Source organism: Octodon degus, unplaced genomic scaffold (assembly GCF_000260255.1).
Source record: "Octodon degus isolate 3935 unplaced genomic scaffold, OctDeg1.0 scaffold00049, whole genome shotgun sequence".
Taxonomy (NCBI): Eukaryota; Metazoa; Chordata; class Mammalia; order Rodentia; family Octodontidae; genus Octodon; species Octodon degus.
The window spans coordinates 834891-856805 of NW_004524625.1; the positions used below are offsets into that span (position 1 = coordinate 834891).

The 21915-nt window shown below is 58.0% G+C and overlaps 1 protein-coding gene across 5 annotated transcripts; it reads left to right on the forward strand.

The window, feature by feature from the left end:
* The first annotated feature begins 378 nt into the window (after positions 1-378).
* Positions 379-19555, forward strand: Wnt11 (Wnt family member 11). 5 transcript variants are annotated; one of them, XM_023716677.1, is made up of 6 exons: positions 379-721; positions 4169-4350; positions 11537-11772; positions 13346-13623; positions 15711-16003; positions 18776-19555. In XM_023716677.1, exons 2-6 carry the CDS (start codon positions 4268-4270, stop codon positions 18948-18950), a joined length of 1065 nt encoding a protein of 354 aa, XP_023572445.1. In that variant the 5' UTR covers positions 379-721; positions 4169-4267; the 3' UTR covers positions 18951-19555. The 5 variants fall into 5 exon arrangements, with proteins under 5 accessions (XP_023572445.1, XP_023572447.1, XP_023572446.1 ...); XM_023716678.1 differs by lacking the exon at positions 379-721 and adding an exon at positions 833-2550 and having other exon boundaries at positions 11537-11777; positions 13346-13459; XM_004632508.3 differs by lacking the exon at positions 379-721 and adding an exon at positions 835-2550.
* The last annotated feature ends 2360 nt before the right edge of the window (positions 19556-21915 follow it).

Below are 21915 nucleotides of genomic sequence, written 5' to 3' on the forward strand. Positions count from 1 at the left end.
AATCAGAGGCCAAGAGAGATGGCGCCGCGAAGGACCAGAACCCAGGCAGGAGCTCCAGTCTTACGCTCGCTGGCACCTGTAAGGAGCAAGCTGAGAGACAAACGCCTATGCCAGACTGAGATCCAGGTTCGACACTCCTCTGTTGGGTTCGGATTCCTTGTCCGGTTGCTGCGAGAATTCCAGATGGGCCTTACGTGGGCCCCAGCGCCTCTGGCACTCAGCAGGTATGCAGCAGGCGCGCTCGGTAAACACCAGCTGCGGCGAGCAAGCCCGCCTCTGTACCTCAGCAGGGTGTGAGCGAAGTCGTCTGGAGCGGCTGACGGGCGCCGTGGGTCCGAGGCGCCCGCAAGGACCCTCCCCCGCCCCCCGCGCGAGCCACCCGGTGGGGTTTCGGCCTGCTGACGTGGGCGGATCAAAGCGGCCGCCCGCGCCTTATAAAGCAGATGGGGCGGCCCGCGCTGCAGATCGCGCCGGCACGGGGAGAGCAGCGGGAGCAGGCAGGCGCAGGCCGGGGGCGAGCCCGCCTCGCGCTACCGTCTGAAGCACCCGAACCTGCCGCTGGGTGCCAGACTCCCGGCGTCCTTCCCCTGCCATTTCGACCAGAGGGCGCCCTCGCCGCTAGCTCAAGTGCGCTTCGGCGCGCTGGACGCCGCGCTCTCCGCTCCTGGGACTGACCGGGACAGCGGGACACGCAGGGCGCGACAGGAGAGCACCCCGAGAGGTGAGCAGTGAGCAGTGGTCTCCACCAGGAGATCCTGGTTCAGCCAGGATCCTCTAGGGCGCAGGGCGCAGAGGGAGAAGGTGATGGCGCTTCTTGGGTACCCGCCGCGACCCCCTGGGGCACGGGGAAGCAAACCAAGTCCCTCTCCAAGTTCTCCACCTCGGCACTCCGAGGAGTTTTCTCTTTCCGAGTGAGCGAAGCCTCTTGGGCCTGAGGATGCGCCCCGGAGGGGCTGGGGAGGGGCTGGGGAGGGGTGGGCCGCTCGGTGCCTGCGGCCCTCTCCGAGCTTTTCCGGCCTTGTCCCCTACCGCGGGCCTCGACCCCCTCCCTCCCAGCCTGCCCGCAGATGAGGTCATGCCCGAGCCATCCCGGGGGTGGGGGACTTGGATACCGCGGCACAGGGTGTGTGTGGCGAGGCTGGAGAGGGTGGCAAAGGCAGAGAACTTCGGCGGCTTCTACCAAACTGGGAGGTGTAGAGTGGGCGCCGTTTTGTGAGCGGCTCCCAACGGCAACCAGGGAGGGGAAGAATCGACTTTGTTTACAGACCTGAGCCTCAGGCTGAGGCTTGGGGAGGAGGGAGAGTCCTGTACTCCGCCCCACTGCGCATCTGCAGCCTCCCGGAACATCTGGCTGAGCTTGTGCCGGAGCCCCGCACCTCCATCCCCACCCCCGCTCTGAGGTGCCGTGTCCCGCACGGCCTTTGGGCGTTCAGAGTCGGGGTAGGAGGATTCCAGAGCTCCCCACCCATGCTACCCACTTGCAAAACACCGAGTCGCCGCGGCGACCACAGACCAGCAGATAGATCCTGATGGGCTCGAGGCTGTGGTCACAGCCAGGTTGCTGGCCAGGTCTCTCTCCGCCTTGCAGATAACGTTGAAGCTGTCGCTCAGCGTCCCTGGATCGCCCCCTCTGTTTTGAGGGCTGCGCTGTCTGAGGCTTCCGCACCGGCGGGCGCCGGCCTTGTGCAAGGCGTGGACCCTGCCTCTGCGCACGCGGAGCCCGGTCCAGGCCTAGCACTGACGCATCTGGGAAACTGAGGCTTTGCATGTCTCCCCAGCTGGGCTCGGAGAGGCTGCCCGAGCGGCAGGGCTTCTAGGAACCATGACCCAAGTCTTAGGACCACCTGTTGACAGCGCGGCGCTGGAGCGGCTGCTCTTGCGGTGTCCTATTGGTGCACAGCCTGGGGCGACCTCTTCCACTCCCTGCTGCAGGTGGGGTGTCTTGGACCTATTCCAGGGTGGGGTAGGACGGGACCTCTGTCCTTCCATAGACGCTGCGCTGTGACGCAGGTCCACTGCGCGCTCGATTCCAGGAGGCTCCGCGCAGGGCCTGCAGCAGGGGGCCGGTCAGGCAAGCCTGATCATCGGGGCAAGTGCATGTCCTACAGGATGACCGGGGCTGAGAGGGCACTCACTCCACACTGCATCCCATGCCCAGACCGGATCCTTGGCGCAGGAAGAGAAGTCTCGCCTAAAGTCCCACGGTGCCGGACGCCTCAGCGATCCCACCTTGAACCTGGGCTTAGCGCCCCCTAGCGGGCGGGTGCTCCGGGCAGCAAGCGCGCTGACCTGCAGGATACTGGCTGAGGGTGACCCGGCGGCCCGCGTGGCTGTCCTGGACGTTCTTACATGGGACAAGAATAATCTGTCAGGGCTAGAGGCCCAGGCCAAGAGTCGCCTCCCCCAGAGCGATCTGGGGCAGCGAGGGAGAAGCCGGGCCGGGCTGGGGCTGCCGGGACAGCGCAAGGAGTGGCTGGAGGCCTGGGTCTTGTTCCTCCGTGCGACCCGAGCAGCCGGCCTCTGCAGAGCCGAGCAAACACTGCTCCCGCTGTAAGTCTGAGCGCCCCCTTCTGCGTGCAGCCCCTGCCTCCTCCCCACCCTGGGACATTTGGTGCCTTGCGGGGCGCCTGCGCGGGGGTGGGGGGCAATGACTGTAGTTCGACCCCCACTCCGTCGCCCAAACCGATGCTTGTCTGTTCTGAGAGCTGCGGTAAACTCCCAGCACAGTGAGACAAAGGCTTTGGAGACATCCGTGGTGGGAAACTCCGCTGAGACCCTAGCGTCTCTGTGCTGGGTGCTTCCTTGGGGGACACTGTGTCTGAGGAAAAGTGTAATTCAGGGTTTTTTCCTTGCCTTCCGCTGAGTTATGCCAGAAGGCCCCCCAAATAGCGGAGGGGTGTACGAGCGCGCGCGCATACGCACACATACTACACAGGTACACGGAATAGTGGAAGCAGGCCAAGGGCAGCTCCAAGACTCAGGCCCGAGAGGCTTGAATGGCTTCAGGAAACGTGTTTTATGGAGACATCAGTCCGTTGTTTCATAGAAGGCGAAACTGAGGCTGGGGTGGTTGAAGGCGCCAAAGGGCAGTCAGCCGAGGACCCCCCTTCCTGCTCCAGCGGCCCCCCCCACCAACACAGACACGAGGTCGGGCACCTCCTTTTCCAAGTGCAAACACGTTAGAAAGGAATCCCTTTGTCTCTGCTCCTCCCGCGGGGAGCGGGGCTAGGCTGTGTGTAACTCCGGGCGAGGCCAGGTGTTGGTAAATTTGGGAGAAGCTGGGAAGGGAGTTAATGAGGTGAGAACGAAGAGGGGGAGAGGCCGCCGAAAGCAGCTCGGCCGGCTGTGACGCGAGGGTGGCGGCCCATCTGAGGCCCTGGCGCGTCCCCTGGCGGCCGCAGGCAACATCTCACACACCCGCGGGCGCGGGGCGGTTGTTCATTGGCTGTGTAAGAAGCCTTTTGCCCCCTTTCTCATCCTTCCCTTCCGAGACAAGCCCCTTTGTCCCATGTGAGCTCATCGGACATCCGTAGGCTTTAGAACAGAGCCCCAAGCTCAGATCTGCGCTTCCTTAGCTGAACAACCCATTTCACCCGTCTGGGCCTCTGTTTCCTCAGAGATTGTTCCTGTCCCAGAGCTGCTGGGAAGAGCAAAGGCGAGATTGTGTTAGGAGAACGTTCTTTATAAAAGGTGAGGGCCGGGGAGATGGCTCAGTAGAATAAGCGCTTGCGTGGCAAACGCCAAGCCTCTGAGTTCAATCCCCGGTTCCGCCAAAAAAAAAAAAAAAAAAAGAATTATACCCAAAATCACCCCCATTTCCCCATTTTACAGGAAGGGTAAACTGAGGCCCAGTGGGCAGGAGAATTGGTAAGGCCATATAGCTAGTAATATCGCCGCCGGAATGAGAACCCAGATCCCAGGCCAGGGTCCAGGTTCCAGGATCCCTGACTCTTCTTTCCGCCCGTCGGTTGGTGTCTGTGTGCCTGTCCCCCCCCCCCCCCCCCCCCCCGCCGCAGCACCTAATTCGAGCCAGACGCGGCGGGTCCGGGTGACAGGGGCGGGAGGGGCGAGCGCCAAGCGCTCGTTCTCCCCGTCGACCCCTCCTTTGTAATTTGAATAAGACACCGCCCGCCTGGCTCAACGCGCCGCCCCGCTCTCCCCACTGCAGGCGGCGTGCGCGCAGGACCAGCAGCGGTGGCCGTGCAGGCGGTGAGACCTCGGCGCTGCTCCTGCTGGGTGCGACCCCGGGCGCACCCACCGCGCGACGATGAGGGCGCGGCCGCAGGTCTGCGAGGCGCTGCTCTTCGCCCTGGCACTCCAGACCGGCGTGTGCTATGGCATCAAGTGGCTGTAAGTAGGGTCGTCCACCGATGGCCAGGAAGGGCGGTGGGGCGCAGTGGAAGGCGTTAAGGAGTCCCCGGGGGTTGGGCCAGCGTCCGCAGCCCCAAGATCCCTGATCGACTTGGGAGTCTTTGGAATATCATCCTAAACCTCAGTTTCTTCCTCTGTAAAATCCCCCCCTAGCGAACTGGGGCGAGTGAATTGTTGCGTCCGAGACAGGAGGCGCTGCGGGCCTTCGCAGCGAAGCTCTGCAAAGACAGCCTTGTCCAGGGACGCAGTCAGGAGGGTCTTTTCTGGACGCAGGGTCCCACTCAACAGTTTCTGTTCAACCTCCTTGGCCCTAGCTGGAGGTCCGGAAAGGCAGTCTTGACCCCTGCACCTGGGTGACCTTGGGGAAGTGTCACCACTTTTGAGAGCCTTGGTGCGGTCCTCAGTCCGAGGAGGATGATCTCCAAGTTCCTCCAAGCTAGCATTGGAGAAGGGACTCCTGAGAGACAGACACCCTTAGCTATCAGGTGTGGGCACTTGTTCCTGTAGGTACAAATGAGCCCTGGGAGACAGTGGGAGAGCCTCCTGTCTGCAGGAGTGTGCACTGGCCCAGCTGTGCAGGATGGAGGAGTGACACCAGCCCTTCCTGGAGGAGCTGCCCTGGGCTGGGAGAGATAAGCCCTGGCTGTAAATAACTCCACAAATGTCCAAGTGCCCAGGAGAGACCAATGCCTCGGTGTGGAGGCCCAGAGAGAGGAGAGAGATGGGGACTCTAGATTCTCCAGGGTTTGTCCTGGTTCTTGTGGAGCTGGAGGGAGCTGGATGCAGAGCTCTAAGGAAGAGGACCTCCCTGTTGAAGAAGCAAAGGCCTGGGGTGAGGAGTCCAGGACAGGACACGGGTGCAGCAGAGCTGGTGCAGCAGGCTGGAAGCAGCAGATAAAACAGCAGGGGACACATTATGGGGCTGGGAGGGGCCTTCAGAGGCTTTGTGAATTAGCTGAAAGACTGCACCACAGTGGCTGGGCCACCAGCAAACATTCTCCAGGTCACTGGCCCTGCCCCTTCTCCTTCTGGGCTGAGTTATCGATTAATTGGTGACTCAAGAGTAGCAGAACCCCGTTTTCTTGTGCTTCCTCTTTACAAGGAGAAGCCTGGCCGGGTGGTCTATGGCATGCTGTTCCCCATGAGCTTTTTGAGAAGCCCCCACCTTCCTCCTGCTGTGGAGCACCCAGCGTTCTTCCTTCCAACAGACCCTGCAGTCAGTGAGGGAAGTCCCTTTCACCTACTGCTGCCCCAATTTGGAAAGGATTTACAGAAAGGCACAAGGAATTCCAGAGGCCAGGAACTGGGCTTGAGTGACTTTGAGTGCTCAAAGGACACTGGGGGAGTCCAGGAGTCCAGGACACTGTTGTCATCCCTGCCCTGCACTGGGGGTACTGAGGCTCTGAGCAGGTGTAACGCAGGGCAGCCCCACGCTGGCAGACACCAGGTCATCCCCACCACACAGCCGGCTTCGACAGGAGAAGGTGCACTCAACCTCTCCCAGGCGCCTGGGGAGAGGGAGGTGTGAAAGTACAAAGTGAACAGCGGTCTGTGTCCTGAGAGAGGGGTCATGGGGACCCAGAGAAGGGGCTGCCCTTCCCCCCAAGGGAGGTGACCGCAGCTGGACTTATAAGGACAGAACAGGTTGTGAGGGCACAGATGGCATGAAAACAGGCAGGAGTGGCAGCAGGGGCAGATGAAGGAGGCAGGGCTGTCCTGAGGGAAGCTTGTAGACACCAGGAGCCACAAGCACCTGCTAGCAAGTGCCCAGACAGGGCTCCAAGAGCTGTCACCATTGAATTTATTGCTACTCTAATGTGGTAGTTTTATCATTACCATTTATAAGTGAGGAAATTAAGGTACAGAGATGGTAAGTAATTCCCCAAGCTCCCAAAGCTGATTCGTGGTGGCTCTAGGACCAGAGAACAGGCTGGTGGGTTCCAAGGGGCCAGATCTCTTGCTAATAACTCAGCTTTCCCTGGAGCTGAAGGTGAGGGGAAGTGGGAGAAGGGGTGGAGTTTAAGAATGAGTTGCACATGTGTACATAATACACGCATGCGCAGACAGGTATGCATGCAGGCTTGCTGCCTACTATGCACAGTTCTGAAAACCTGATGTGTGTGGTTTCTTTTTAATCTCTCTACCACACTGTGCCGTGGCTTCTGCCACTGTCCAACTCATACAGAAGAGGAAATAGGCTTGAGGGTGTTCTTTAACCAACAGGTTGTGGCACCCAGTGGGTAATAGAGGCAAGATTTGAGTTGGGCAGTCTGGTTACATTCACAGGAAACCTCAGGCCAGTTGGACAGAGGGGGTGGAAGGGTGGGGACTCATCGTAAAGGATTAGCTGTCCTGGGGCAGCACCTGGGCTTTGGGAAATGACCTGGTGATGAAAGGGACATATAGCACAGAGACTGAAGCCAGATGTGGCTAAGTGGCCTGGGATGTCCATCTGCGGGCACTTGAGACAGCCTGAGCAGGTAGACCAGGGTCAGGTCCTGCCCGCCCACAGGAGTGCCTGCCTCTGAAACCCCAGAACCCTCTCAAGCCAGGTTCTATGAAAACCCAGATCAACAGGCATGGAGGAGTCTGGGTTGCCCACCCCTGCTGGCTGCTTTTGGATAGGAAAGGGTGGTCCCAGCTCCTGTGAACCATCACAACTGCCTTGGAGGTCAGGCCCAGGATGGCAGAGTGCTCCCACCCTGGGTAGGCCCACACCTGCCACTCACAAAGGGGTGGGGCCTCTCAGGAAGTCCTGGGAGGGATTAGAGGGGATGTAGCTGATGCAAAGTGGGGCGCAGGACCAGATGGGAGGTCTTGGCCTGAACTCTTCCCCTGAGGTCTTGGCAGTGCCTTCTACGCAGAGTGGGATCTGCAGGCTCCAGGCCTTCATCAATCTCGGTTTCCTCATCTGTATGGTATAGGGTAGGAGCTGGCCTGGCTTCTCTTGGCTCTGAAGTCCTGGGACAGAGGCCTGAGAGGGAACAGGAGGACTCTCAGGCCATGCAACCTGGGGGTCTCCCGTTCCTGAGCCTGTAGTGGTGGGAGATAGGGGGCAGCTCTGAGCCCTGGTTCCTAGATGCAGGACCTGCTGGTGCACCATGGCTTGTAGTCGCAGGCAAGGCTCCCAGAGGCCACTCTGGGAGTGGGGTAGGTGGAAGCCCAGAGCTGGGCTGTTTGCTTGGTCAGCCTGAAGCCCAAGTTGCTCTTCTGTCCTCCCTATTCCCTGGGCACCCAGATGAGGCACGACCAAGAGCAGCCTAAAGGGCAGTAAGTGAGTGGGGTATACCCGTATCAGGCTTGGAGAGCAGGTTCTCCTCGGAATCCACTGCTACCCTATGACAGGTCAGCATGGTCCTTACTGGCAGAATCACCAGGCTTCCTGGGCAAGATTTATACCCCTTCCAGGGCCAGCCCGAAGCCGTCCCGGCTCCTCCTCACCCTGGAGGTGTGGCCGTTGGTGTCAAGACCGACCCTGCCCCTAACAGTTGACTTTGTCCCATCCCTCCCTGCAAGAGAATGAGGGGCCCTTCCCAGATCTTGGGACCCCCACTCTGTCAAGGATGTCCCAGTTAATGGAAGGGTTTGGCACTGTGCAGCCGGAGCAGCTGTGCTGCAGAATGAAGCCCTGGGCTGGGAACTCCCCCTGCCCTGCACTCAGGGTACAGGGATGGTGGGGTGGAGAGTGGGCCCCATTGGGACGGAAGGTGGCCTCACCTGGGCCCGATGCCTGAGGGCACGGTTACTGGCAGCTCTGGACCATGGCTTAGCAGGGCACAGCGTAAGTGTGCTTTAGGCCTGCAGAAGCCTCGGGGCGGGAAGAACCCCTGGGAGGCATGGGGATAAGCTGGTGGGACAGGAAAGACAGGGAGGGCTGTCCCACGGGTGGAAGGGCCACGGGTGGAAGGCAAAGCTATTTGTCCAACTTGTGCTACTGTGAAATGTCTTCACTGGCCAGGTTGGGTGTCTCACTTCCGCAATAACGGCACTCAGGGGGCCAAGGCAGGAAGATTATTCCAAGTTTACAGCCAGCCTGGACTATGTAGTGTGTTCAAAACTACCCTGAATTACAAAGTGAGACCCTGTCTCAAAAATTTTTAAAAAGAGAGAAAAGAAAACAAAATGCCCTGGCACTGGGAGCCTCACGTTAGTCATGGGCACTGATTGCTATGGATGGGGAAACTGAGGTGGGCAAAGGTCAGTGGCTTACCAAGGTCACCAAGAAGGTGAGTAGCTGAGCCAGGTCACCCTGGAGTCAGCCCCAGCTCCTGCCGCCACCCGTGCAGAGCCCCTGGCACAGGCCTCACCGGTGAACTCTCTGTTCCCTCCTGTCCTTCCTTCTACCCGCTCCCCCACGCCCTCTCCCCTAGATAAACCAGAGTGTTTCCAATTAGGAGTCTGCTAGTGAGGCAAGCCTGGGGAGATGTCCACACCAGTGACTTCCTTGCCTGCTGCCCTAATCCTTGATTACCTCCCCAGAGGGGATTTAGTTAGAAACGGTCATTACCACTAATTACCAGATGACCGCTGGGCCCTCCTGGGCAGTGGAGTCGCTGCCTTGGCTTGGGGCTTCTGTGGGCAGGCGGCCCCCACAATGGGGCCAGGCTGCTTCCACCCGGCCACTGGCATGCCTGTCCCACCCACAGGTTCCCCAACCCCCAAGCAGTCCCTGGAGCTCTTTGATGGCTGCACCCTACCTCCAGAGGTCTGCAGAACAGCTTCCTACCATCCTTTGGGGGGGTCTGAGCCTCCTCTGGGAGGTGCCTGGGTAGCTCAGAGGAGGCTGCTGCCTGCTGCCTGCTGCCTTCGGGGAGGAGCTGAGACCTCAGAGGGGCTTCCCAGTCAGTAAAAGCCAGGCAGCTATACCTCAGAGCCCATCCCGAGAGCCACAGCAGCCAGCCTACTGCCTGCCCTGCACTTGCCAGGAAAAGCTTTGCCCCAGTCACCCCACTTCATGTCTAGGGCAGGAGCCTAGGTTAAAACCCTGGAAGGCGGCTATGCAGGGTGATAGAGTGCCACATGTTGGATTTGCTGTTGCTCATATAATCTTTCCCATTTAAAACTGAGAAAATGGGCCCAAAGCAGAGGGAGGAAGCTGGTGAAGGCAAATAGCAGGGTGGGCGCTGGGCAGCCCCGTGTACATAGCCCAGAGCAGCAAGGCGACCCAGACAGGCTGGAGGCCCTGGCGGCCTGCTGGGGGGGGAGGGGGCTTGCGCAGCTGGGAGGGCACTGGCTCTGCCCCTCATTATGATCCCCGAAGTGGGGAGTGAGAGCCATGAGCACTGAGCACATGTGAGGCATGGTCCTGTGGACAGTTGCTGGGCAGAGGTGGGGGCTGTTGGCCGCCAGGACCTCATGGAGGTGATGATATTCGCCTCTGTGTGGTCAAAGTCCACCCAGTTGGGACTCCTGGAAGCAGACAGGAGGCTCCCCTAGAGGTGAAGTCAGGAAACTGTGTCTGAGGCTGCTCTGTGGCATGGGGACACACCCAGTTTGTCCCTGCCCCTGCCTTTGAGGGTGGGGACAGGCCAGGGGGCATAGCAAGGGGAGACTGCCCAGGCCACCCACAGTCGGGCTCAGACAGGCTGTTACAACACCCCAGCTGCAAACACACCGCGCCAGGCCTGCTGGCCCTCGGCCTGCTTCTCGGGTCTCTTAGGTTGGTATATTTGGGGGCTACAAGGTAAATGGGGCATGGCAGGGGGTGAGACACAGGAGCAAGTAGCCAAACCCACTGAGTATGTAATGAGACGTATCATCTCATTCAACACCCGCCTGCGTTTTGTAGTAGATGCTCAGAGAGAAGCAGCAACTTCTCCAAGCCTGCACAGCACGCCGCGGCAGAGCCTGTGCTAGAACCTGGGTCTGCTACCTCCTCACAGCCAAGACCCACCTAGCAGCAACCTCAGGAGCCCCAAGTCGGAATGCTGCAAGTGCTATGATGTTGCCCTTGTTTACCTCCCTGTAACCTTTTGAGGTAGAAATGATCACTGTTAATAGATAAGAATTATGAGGCTCAGAGAAGCTGGGTGACCCACCCAGGCCTCTCGGATGGTGCCCAAAGCTTGTTCTCTTTTCTGGGCCGGGCCAGGAGCTGCAAGAGCTGGGTCCTTGCCTTGCAGCTGGTGATGGGTTGATCCAGCCAGTAGTCTAGGGGGCCTTGGAGGATCTATGCCACGTTTGTTACCAAAGGAGTCGGCGGACTCAGGGCTTAGTAAACATTTCTGCCACAGATAGATGAAGTTCACTTATTTATTCCAGTACAGGAGCGGGGGAAAGGCATAAGGAAAAGCTTGGGTGAAGGCACGATGGTAGGAAATTCCCTCTCTCGCTGGATCCCTTCTTGGAAATACAGTTTACAGGTACAGCCCCTAAGGCCAGGGGACCAGTGAATTATCTAAGGTCACACAGCACATTGACAGCAAAACCTGAATTTGAAACAAAATTTCTCTAGTTTTGATCATCACAAAAGTAAGTGTCCTTCAGTCCTGCAGTGGCAGTCCTTTGCCTGGATGGGGACTTTACAATATAATGACTGGGTTTATTTATTTATTTATTTATTTATTTATTTATTTATTTATTTTGGCGGAACCGGGGATTGAACTCAGGCCCTTTCACTTGCCAGGGAAGCACTTATTCCACTGAGCCATCTACCCGGCCCGATGACTGGGTTTAGTAATGAAATAAGACAGTGATGGGAAGGTCCTCAGTCATGTTTTGCACATAGTAAGGGCTCAATTAATAATATGTATAATTATTATGATTATAATAATCAACCAGTTAACTTAGTTTCTGGCACATAGCTGCTGCTCAGTGCTGAATAAATGCTGAATCGGGTGACAATGTGCAGCTGTGGAGGCCGGGTGCACTGTGCGGCATGCAGAACTGTTATTAGTGCGGTCGTACAGCTTAGGCAGGCTGCATGCTGTGGACCTGTGTGATGGATGGGGCCCAGAGAGGGGCACTGATGCGCCCCACATCACACAGGGGCTGGAGGGAGAACCATTGCTCTACCAAGTAATACTTTCCCTCCTGACATCCTGGATTTTCCAAGAAAGGCTCCAGAGTCCATCAGGGGAAAAGCCAGGGCGGAGTGGGTGGTGGAGGTACCATGGCAGCTCATGGCCCAGTCTCCCTTCCGTTGCCTCTTTTTGGCTATGTGCAGAGCGCTGTCCAAGACACCGGCAGCCCTGGCGCTGAACCAGACGCAGCACTGCAAGCAGCTGGAGGGCCTGGTGTCAGCGCAGGTGCAGCTGTGCCGCAGCAACCTGGAGCTCATGCACACCATCGTGCACGCCGCCCGAGAGGTCATGAAGGCCTGCCGCAGGGCCTTTGCTGACATGCGCTGGAACTGCTCCTCCATTGAGCTCGCCCCCAACTACCTGCTTGACCTGGAGAGAGGTAAGGTAGGAGGCTGTGGGGCTGCTGAACATGTGTGGGTGGGAGAGGAGGGATTCCGACACACGTCTGTGTGTTTGGATAGGTGGATGCATCCATGGATGGCTAGACGGCTTTGCAGGTCCATTGATTGATGCATGAGGAGGAGGGCGGAAGCACAGATGGATGTGGGCAGGCATGGCTGGCTGGAAGTGCGGGCAGATGTGTCCATAGATATTGCTGTTAGGCATGAATCAGCGAAGGCAGAAGCATGGATGAGTGCATGGGGCAGCCTGAGCCCTAATTCACTCAGGAATGAAGGGCTCAAGAGGCCTGCACACACCCAGAGTCATTGCTTACTTTGGGAGAACAAGCAGATGAAGCCCACCCTTTAGTCCACAGGTGCGCCCCCAGCCATCCAAGAGCAGACCAAAGGAAACTGCTGTGCCATTCACAAAATGGTTAGGGGCCGGACAGCTGTGAGGAGGAGATGGGGGAGGGGACCTGGGACAATAGAGACTTTGACAGGCAGAAACACCCTGACGGCGCTCAGCTGTCCCCTACATGGTAATACCTTCTCTCACGGATCCTGAACAGCACCAGCTCAGGGCTGTGCAGTGCTTGGCAGAGCTCCTTACCTGTGAGGCAGGTATTATCTCCTGTTCTGCAGCTGTGGAAACTGAGGCTCCAGAAGGGAAAGCAGCTTCTAGTTAAGAGATGCAACCAGGCCCAGCCCCAGGCCCAGGACAACCCCAGTGGGCTGTGTTGGCTCTGTGTTCATTTCCTCGGGCTGCTGCCACAGTGTGTCACGGACAGGCTGGCTTCAAACCACAGAAATGTGATATCCCCCATTCTGGAGGCTGAAAGTCTGCAGTCAAGGTGGCAGCAGGGTCACCCCCCCACCCCTGCACCTTCCTGGCTTCCGATGGTTGCAGGCAGCCCTTTGTGCCACTGACTGAAGGCTACAAGCTCTTCGTTGCCTGCTAGGCCGTCAGAACAGGCCCCGTCTGCTGTGCTCCTCAAGCTCTTCTTCCAAAGCACTCAGGGGCTGTGGCAGTGGAGTCTTAGAGGGAGGAGTCGTCTCTGGCCATTCCCCTAGCTTCCCTCTTCTAAGCTGGCCATGACTCAGGAAGCCCCCCACCCAGGACGACCTTGTCTTACTCTGTAGCAGCTGCAAAGCTCCCAGCTCTAAATGAGGTCATGCTCACAGGTACCCCAAGTCAGGACTTGGAAATGCCTTTTGGGGGAGCACAATTCAACCCACAACAGCCCTCTGCACACTCGCCTGCTGTACCAGGTCATGACTTCTTGGTGGCATTCAGGGCCGGAGTCTCCTCTTCTGTCGAGAGCCACTCGCTAGTGCAGGCAAGCAGAAGCCAGAGCAAAGGTCTGCAAGCTCATGCAGGAGAGTGTGGTGTGCCTCTGGGTGTGTGGGGCTGAGCGTGCGTGTGCTGGTAGCTGACGGACTTGTGGGAGAAGTAGGGGAGAAGACATGACAGATTAATGGTCCTGATGCAGTCCAGCCCCTGTCTCTGCCTGAGCCCACAGGTGGGTGGGGAGGAGGTGTCCCTGCTGACCACGACCTCTGACCCCACAGGGACCCGGGAGTCAGCCTTCGTGTATGCGCTGTCGGCTGCCACCATCAGCCACGCCATCGCCCGGGCCTGCACCTCTGGCGACCTGCCCGGCTGCTCCTGCGGCCCTGTGCCAGGTGAGCCACCCGGGCCCGGGAACCGCTGGGGAGGATGTGCAGACAACCTCAGCTACGGGCTCCTCATGGGGGCCAAGTTTTCCGATGCTCCTATGAAGGTGAAAAAAACAGGATCCCAAGCCAATAAACTGATGCGTCTACACAACAGTGAAGTGGGGAGACAGGTAACCACCCACCCCACCCGCCCCGATGGTGTGCTTGTGCCATTGGCTGGAAAGGGCCAGCAGTGTCCCCAGTGGAGGGGTGGGGGCGGGCCGTCACCACCTGCAACATCCCTCAGCTCTGCCCCCTCCAGTGCTTCGGGTCCGCCTGGCCCTCCTCCCCCAAGGGCTCCCCCAGAATTTGGTTGTTGGGGCAGAAGGACCACTGGGTGAGGGGACAGGACCTCTGAGTTCTGGCCTCGGCTCTGGCTCTAAACTCACCAAGTGATGCTGGGCTCCAGCCTCAGTTGTTCCCATTATAAAATGGGGGTTGGGGGTCCAGTCCTACCTGATGTGGGCCTCACCCCTTCCTCCGGGACATGCAGTGGTATGTGGGCAGTGGAGCCTTATGCTAAGCCATCATCTCCTTGGGGTTAGTGGGGGGTGCCCAAGCCCAGCCTAGCTTCCAAAATGCAGTTACCTGTATGCCAGGGAGGCAGAAAGCTTAGGTGGCCTGGCCCAGCCAAGGCCGAAGGCAGAGCAGAGCTGAGCTCTGTGGGACTCTCGCTGAGAGGCCTGCTTGTTCTCACCTTCTCTTCTGGTCTCCTTGGGTGGGGCTTCTGGGATGGCCTGGGAAACTGACACTGAATCACACTGCGGGCCCATCACTGGGCCTGGCTGGGACTTAGGCCACACAGGCTGCCCACCCCCGTGTGCAGAGAAGGGTCTGCCTGTTCTGAGGTCATCTGAGGAGGGCTTGCTGTGCCCAGCAGGGCTGCCTGAGGAGTCAGCAAGGTCCCAAATGCTGCAGTTTAGCTTTGGCACACTATGGCTTCAGAAGCTCCCGGCCACACCCCACTTCACACCCAGGAGCAGTCTCACTCCCCTTTCCCTGGTGACTCCATGTGGCAGGTGCCTGCCGCCATGTTTACGCAGTCCTGTGTTTTCACAGGCCTTGCTTAGCAAATTCTAGCTTTTATACCCAAATGAACTCCCTCAGTTCCCACTTGCTGCCACTGACCAGAGACAAGGAGCCCTAGGACCTTAACCAGTTCCCTCACTAACTCCCTGATTGAGTAGTTTGGAGCAAGTCCATGCCCACTCTGTGCCTTGGTTTCCCTATGCAGAAAGTGGACCCTGATGACACAGGACCTTTCTGTATAGGGCAGGCAGGAGGGAAGACAGGACAGGTCTGGGCATGAGCTGTGAGTCCTGCACAAAGGAGGAGCTTGAGGTTAGACAGACAGACCCTCAGAAGGGATCTGACTCTTGCTCCCCATACACAAATGGGGAAATTGTGGCCCAGGGGAGGTGGTGAGAATGAATGATATTTGAAGCCAAAGCTAGAGTCTCCCCAAGCCCCTAGGCCTGAGCCTTCCCCTGGCTATCATAGTTGATCCTGATTTTTCAGAACCAGCGTTAACTAGCTTTGTAGCTCACCACACCTTTTCTGGTGTGTCATCTCACTCATCCTTACCAAGGAACTATTTGCAAGGCAGGAGTAGCATGCCCACAAGGCACCAAAGGATACAGTGGCCCTAGTGGTGATGCGCCAACTGGGGAAAGACAGGAGGGGGGCCCCAACCCTCCCCCTGCCTCTCCTTCCCTCCCTTCCCACTCACTCCTCCCCAACTCCCTCCCCTCCTTCCCTGCTTGGGTCCTCACTTTCTCAACAAGAAAAGACATAGATGATTAAAAGCCACAGCTTTTGAAATCACCCTCAGGCCTGGGTTCAGTTTCCAGCTCCACCGTTTTCTAGCTGAGCAGTATTTAAAGTGAGACTTAGCCTCTCTGAACCTTGGATTCCTCTTTTTAAGATGGGGTAAATGGTGATACCTCCTGGAAGGGCCGAGTGATGACTGGAGCACTTGGTACAGACAGTGTGTGCTGAGTGGGATCCATTATCCTTGCAAATCCCCCCCACCCCTCTCAGCTGTACCCAGGTTGAAGCACGACCCATACAGCCTCCCAGCTTTTGAGCTAAGCACTTGATCCCTTGAGGCTCAAGTGGGCAATGCTGAGAGGACCCAGCCAGGCGTGGGGCCCCGGGTCCTGGGGCAGGTGGGGAGGGAACACTGGCTGCTCCACCCAACACCCCTCACTGTCTGCAGGCTCTGCGTGCCTCTCTGGAAGTGAAGTGTAAGTGCCATGGGGTATCAGGCTCCTGCTCCATACGCACCTGCTGGAAAGGGCTGCCAGAGCTTCGAGACGTGGCTACCGACCTCAAGACCCGGTACCTCTCAGCCACCAAGGTTGTGCACCGACCCATGGGCACGCGCAAGCACCTGGTGCCCAAGGATCTGGATATCCGGCCTGTGAAGGACTCCGAACTCGTCTACCTGCAGAGCTCACCCGACTTCTGCATGAAGAACGAGAAGGTGGGATCCCATGGGACACAAGACAGGTAAGGTCCAGCACACCCCCAACACTGTCCCAGCTCAGGCCCGGGCATACAGTGGGACTCAGCCTACATGGAGGGGGGTGGTCCCAGGAAAGCTGAGGGGAGGTCCCAAGGGTGTCCTGCAGAAGTCCTGGAGGTGTACCCCTTCCCAGCAAGGGTCCCAGGGATGGAGGCTGTAAGAGGCCTCTGCTGTACCTCCCCTCTGTGGGGCAAGGCAGTGACCAGATCAGGAGACAGAAGAGGAGGCTGCCAGAGCACCCAGCAAGTGTTTGGCAAGTGAACAGAGGAAGGATAAATGTCCAACTGTTTGCTTGTGGGACAAGAGAGGAACCAAGAGGCACAGGGAAGGTGGAGGCAGCAGCCAGAGTATGACCACCCTGGGAGTCTGCAAAGGCAAAGGAGAGCAGGATCTGCTGCCTTCTGTGGAGAAACTTGTGCCTGCGCCCCTAGCTCGTGCAAGTGGTCCTCGTGGTCCCCAGGTGTCATGTGTCCCCAGGACCACCTGGCCTCCAGTTTCAGAGCTGGGCTGGGCTCCCCACAGATGACTCCATCCTGACCCAAGACAGATGAGAAGGGGCCTGGTGGTGGCTGCAGGCCTACTGGGGGCTGGTGGGGCAGGTGAGCACCCTCTGGAGGAAGTGAGTCCTGAGCCCCTAGGACAGAGAGCTGTGTGGCCGGGAGTGGCTGGGACACACTCAGGGCCATGCGCCAGGCACAGGATGTATGCTTGCATAAAGAAGGTCCTGAGGAAGCCACAGTACAGATCTGATTAAGCCTGTGTTTCCCAGAGGTGCTGGCCAGGGAACTATTTTATTGAGAAGCCCCTAATAGCATTCCACAAAAGTGGTGTGCGGTGGGCTTGAGGAGTTCTGAACAGGGAGCGGGCGCTGGGAACGAGTGTGGCACATAGTTGGTGCGCAGCCAGCATCTGCTTCCTCCACAGCCCACGTTCCTGTCTCCAGGAGGTGAGGGCGGGCTTCGGGGCTCTATCCCCACAGCCGGGGCATGGGGCTTTGTGGGGAGGCCTAGCTCCCATCTGGAGGCCAGATTGAGGGCGTCGGGGAGTGTGAGGATGGAATGGGTTGGGCTGGGAGATGGGAAAGAGCGAGATCTGAGAAGGAAGCAGCAGGGTGAAGGTGGAGAGAGACCCAAAGCTGTGATAGGAAAAGGGAACCCAGAGGTGAGGGAAGTCTCAGAGGCCCTGACTCAGCCTGGATATCCAGGAAGGCTTCCTGGAAGAGGGAATGTGGCCTGTTGGTGAGAGCTGGGCATGCAGTGGTTTGGAGGTGAGTAGGTCTGGCCATCAGCAGCTGCGTGCGTGGGTGGCATCGCTCCAGAGGCTGGCCCCTTGCTGGGGAAACTGAGGCTGCGTAAGCCTCTAGAGGCTCCTGGAAAGCCTCCTCCCTCCCTCCCTCACCTGTGCCTCTACTTCCCAGACCTCCCAGGAGCCTGGCCTGGCCCACAGCCCCTTGATACCCAACTCCTATCCCAAGCACTGCCTCAGCCTGGCTCTGATGCTGGAGGCCAGGGTTCAGATTTTGCATGACGAAGATCAAGAGTTAGAAAAGGCACTGGCCTGGTTCCTGCCCTTTGGGGTGGTATGGTCAGCAGGAGGCCTAGAGGAGGGCTTAGGGGGCTCGTGGTGCCAGATGGCAAAGTAACAAGTCACACAGCCAGTGAAAGCAGAGCTGGGGTGGAACTCAGGTCTGCCTGGCTCTCGGGCGTGTGCTCTTCCTGATGCTCCTCTGGCTTATAGCTTGGTTAGAGGTTGCCTGTGACTCTGCCAAGGGTTCCTCGCCCTCACCCCATGGCCGCCCAGCCTTGTCCTAGCTTCTGTCCTCTCACAGTTCTTGCACCAGGTCCTGAGCCTTCACTCAGGCTCTCCCCTCACCCCACAAGCTTTCCCTTCTCTGCTTATTTATGACTCAGCTAGATAAGTCCGCCTCCTCACCCAGGAAGTCTTCCTGGGCTTTTCGGACTCCTGTGGTCAGCCTGTGTGACTCGGCCACGTCCTTCTCCATCCTCTGTGTCCATTTCCCAATCCGTAAAGATGAGCATTGGATTCAGTCATCTCTAAGGCTTGCCCAGTTCTGACATTCTGGACGCCTCAGTTCACATGGCTGTGGGGATACTTGTGTGGCTGCCTGGTACCCCCAGACCTCGGATGCCAGCAATGTGTTCCGAGTGGCTCAGGGGAGGCGTGTAGTGGCCTTTCTTGCCCAGGATCCTTGGGCGTGGCAGTGGCCTCCACCCTTAGGCCAGCCTGTTTCATCAGGTGAGGGCACAGTGGTGCCTCCCAGCCCTGGGCCTGCTGACCTCCGAGGAGATAAGGTCCTGAGGGCAGCAGCCATGGCAGAAGTCCCCTCCTCCCACCAACAGGGCCCAAGCCCACTTTGCTTTGAGCTCAGTGTCATCTTTAGTGTTCAGAACTTTTCCCAGGATTCTAAAAGTGAGCCTCACATCTGTTCCGGCATAAGTAAAGATTAACTAGGAAGGCAGGATGATTAGACGGGACTGCAGGGCCTTCCAGTATGTAGAAGAAATGGAAACAAGACACCTCTAGAAACCAAAGAGCTGAAGCATTTTGTTAATAGCTTATTGGAAACAGGGAGAAGGCAGAAGTACCCTGAGGGAAGAGGGTTACTTAAAATTCCTGAGATCAATCCTCCTTCCTGGAGGCTGGGTCCCTGGGCAGGTTGTCCCTTGCTGGGCTGGGAGTTCCAGCACTGAGTGTGGGGGGACTGAGCACTCACTGTCCCCACCCCCACCCTCCAGGCAGTGCAACAAGACCTCCAATGGCAGTGACAGCTGCGACCTCATGTGCTGTGGGCGTGGCTACAACCCCTACACAGACCGCGTGGTGGAGCGGTGCCACTGCAAGTACCACTGGTGCTGCTACGTCACCTGCCGCAGGTGTGAGCGCATGGTAGAGCGCTATGTCTGCAAGTAAGGGTGGGACTTCTGCACGCAGGGGTGCGGCAGCGGCAGGGCTTGCAGATGCACCAGGGACCTTTCCTTGCGAATTCCTGATGCCAGGCGTGCGCAGCAGGCAGCTTGGGCTTTGCCCCCTTGGAAGCTACCCGGGACAGAAGGTCTGCTCACCCTGGAAGGAGAGCTGGACATCAAAGGAAACCGACAAGATTAAAAATAACCTAGTAGCTCAGGCCCTGGAGTGCCCAGGCGCCGCCTTCCAGGCTGGTCCAAGGAGCCGGGGCAAGGGATTGCAAGACCGAGTGGACGTGACCTTCCAGGGCCCGGAGACCAGCCTTCAGGAATGCTCTACGGGCCCTCGGCCCACCAAATGGAACCACTAGCTTGGGTTGTAAATGTTTTTTGATTTTTGTTTTTGTTTTTTGATTTTTTTTTTCTTTTTTTCCTTTGGGGTGTGGGAGCTACAGAACTATTTATGAAACATAGCTTTTTCTTTGGGGTGGTTTACCTCAGTTCCTCTTTATATATTTTATATATAAATGTGTATGTGTATATATATATATATATATAATGATCTATATTTTAAACAAGCTTCTTAAACAGCTGTATGAAATAAATGCTGAATGATCCCCAGCCTGCTCTACAGTTTCTGGCCTCCTCCAGTGACCTGGGCAGATCTGGGCAGGGTGAGTGCATTCTCTGGTTCCAGGCAGGCGGCTTCCCACTGATGTCCCTACTCCCCCTCATTCCCCCACACCCGGCCCTGGCCCCAGTTTTCCTTGGTCAAGGGCAAGGACAGATGTCTTGAAACATAAACCCAGCTGGCAGCGTCTGTTCCCCTGGGACGCAGGAACACAGTGCAGCCGGACCTTGCAGTCAGACCTGCTAAGACAGCTGCAGGAGCAAACCCACCATGGGGAGCTGGGGGCACATGCAGGGGCCAGGCCCAGGCTCCAGCTGCCCCTAGGGGTTTTCTGTGCAACTGTGGGCAAGCCTTGCCCACCTGGGCTTCCCCACTTGTAGAACAGAGCTGGTGGTGACCAAGGCTGGCGGCTGGGGTCTGAACCATGCTGTAGATGTGGTGAGAAGTTGCTGGATTCTGTTTGTGCTTTGAAAGTGGAGCCACTAAGATTTGTTTTCTTCTTTCTCTTAGGGTGTCAGGCAAAGGAAGCCCTAGGGGGACTGTCTGGGTCTGGGCGGGAACACTGGGAAGGATGAAGGGGCTGACTAGAAGGTGGTGTGGAACGAGGATGGGCTCAGATTTTCAGACCTGGACTTGTGGGTCACAGTGTCACTTACGCTCTGAGTGCATACACTAGGCAGATCTGGATAGAAGGGCCAGCACTGAGGCCTGGGACTCTGAGGAAAGATGCTGAGGGAATGGGTGGGCTCCCTTGAAGGGGAGAGGACCAAGGCCTGGGTCTCGGGCGCTTCCACCTTGGAGACTGCAGAGATGTAAAGGAAAAGGAACAAAGGAGAAGTGGCAGGAGACCGTGTGAAGGGTCCTGACAGGATCCCGGGTGGCAGGACTGTCACAGGAACTAACTTCACTGTCATTTCCTGCAGTGTGCATGTCAGGGCCTGCCCATAGCAGGTGGTGGAGGTCAGGGGTGGGGGTGGGGGCAAGGTGGAAAAACTACTAACCACTCATAGCCCGCTCTGCCCATGGGGAGACCACATAAAACAAAGGTTGCAAAAGAATGTTCTAGAGGGTTTCTATGTGTGGCTTCCTGTGGTGGAGACTGAGGGCTGGACTCACTCCTCTCAGCTAAAGACTAAGGCTGGGCAGACTTAGTGAGTGACCCAGGTCATCCTGAGGTGCAATGGCACCCATGAGGCCTGGACCTGCCTCAGGGTGGGAGGGGGTGCTTTGTAGGGTGGCGGAGCAGTGGGGGTGGCTGAGTCACAGAATCCCAAGGTGGAAGGAGCCTCCAGATACCTCTTAGGGTGTCCTCTAGTCGGGTTGCAAGTGAGGAAGCCAGAGATGAGCAGGACCTTTCCTGTGGTCACAGGCTGATACTGATGGGAGTGTGGGTAGGGCTGGCCAGCACCTCTGCCTGTTACTCCTGGGGTGTGCCACCCCCGCCAGGTTCATGAACCCCAAAATCCAGCCCCAGTTCCCTGCAGTGTTCCCCTCCACTCCAGTCATAGCAGTGGAACACCAGCCCTGTGGCCACCTGTGACCAGCCAGTTCACCTTTGCCTCTGGGCACAGACCAGGACTGTGGTCCTTGTTGGAATAGCCCTCTTGGCAGCCCTTTCCACCAAGCCCCCAAGCCCTTTGAACCTTTACAGTAATCACCATGTCACTTTTGCCCTCCAGTGGCTGGGCAGCGATATCCTGCCCTCCTTCATGGCCCAAGAGAGCAGCCCCTTCCTGCAGGAAGCCTTTCCTGACCACCCTCAGTATAGGCCCTGGCCTCTGCTGGCTTCCCACAGCCTCTGTGCTCCCATCGACCTTGTGCTGATATGGAGTGTTTTTGAAGCCTGTGCTGTGTCTTGTATCTGCCCCCACCCAAGTCTGGGTTCCCCACAGGCTAGGCCGAGCCCCATGCACCTGTTGGGCCCCAGGAGCTGAGTGCAAAGCATGCCTCAGGAATGTTGCATTTGGGGGTGGTCACTAACACAGGCAGGTGGGGGAAACCAGAACAAAGCCCTCCAGGGGCTCTTAGAGAGGGCAGAGTAATTATAAATGTTGCCATTTACTGTGCACCTTCTGTGCACTGCTCCAAACACACTGTCCCGGGTCTTCTTCGCAGCAGTCACCCCCAGTAAGGGAGAGGAAATAGGCTCTGGGGGAGCACTGGATGCCCCAAGCCCCAAGGAAGTTTCAGCGTGGGGCTCTGGTCCAGACTTGTTCTTTCTCATACCTCTTTCCGGTGGGCACACACAGGAGCAGCGTGGAAGGCAGAAGACGTGGCCTGGGTCAGGAGGGGAGCCCTTGAGGCTTGGCAGGGAGACCTGGCTGTCCCTGGCTCAGTGGAC

What these genes read in the sequence shown, in the direction of transcription:
- Wnt11 (XM_023716677.1), top strand. Translation starts at nt 4,268, where the DNA reads ATGAGGGCGCGGCCGCAGGTCTGCGAGGCGCTGCTCTTCGCCCTGGCA. An exon ending in ACAGTGAAGTGGGGAGACAG is followed by an intron (nt 13,624 to 15,710) that starts GTAACCACCCAC and finishes CACTGTCTGCAG; the next exon opens with GCTCTGCGTGCCTCTCTGGA. An exon ending in TCCCATGGGACACAAGACAG is followed by an intron (nt 16,004 to 18,775) that starts GTAAGGTCCAGC and finishes CCCACCCTCCAG; the next exon opens with GCAGTGCAACAAGACCTCCA.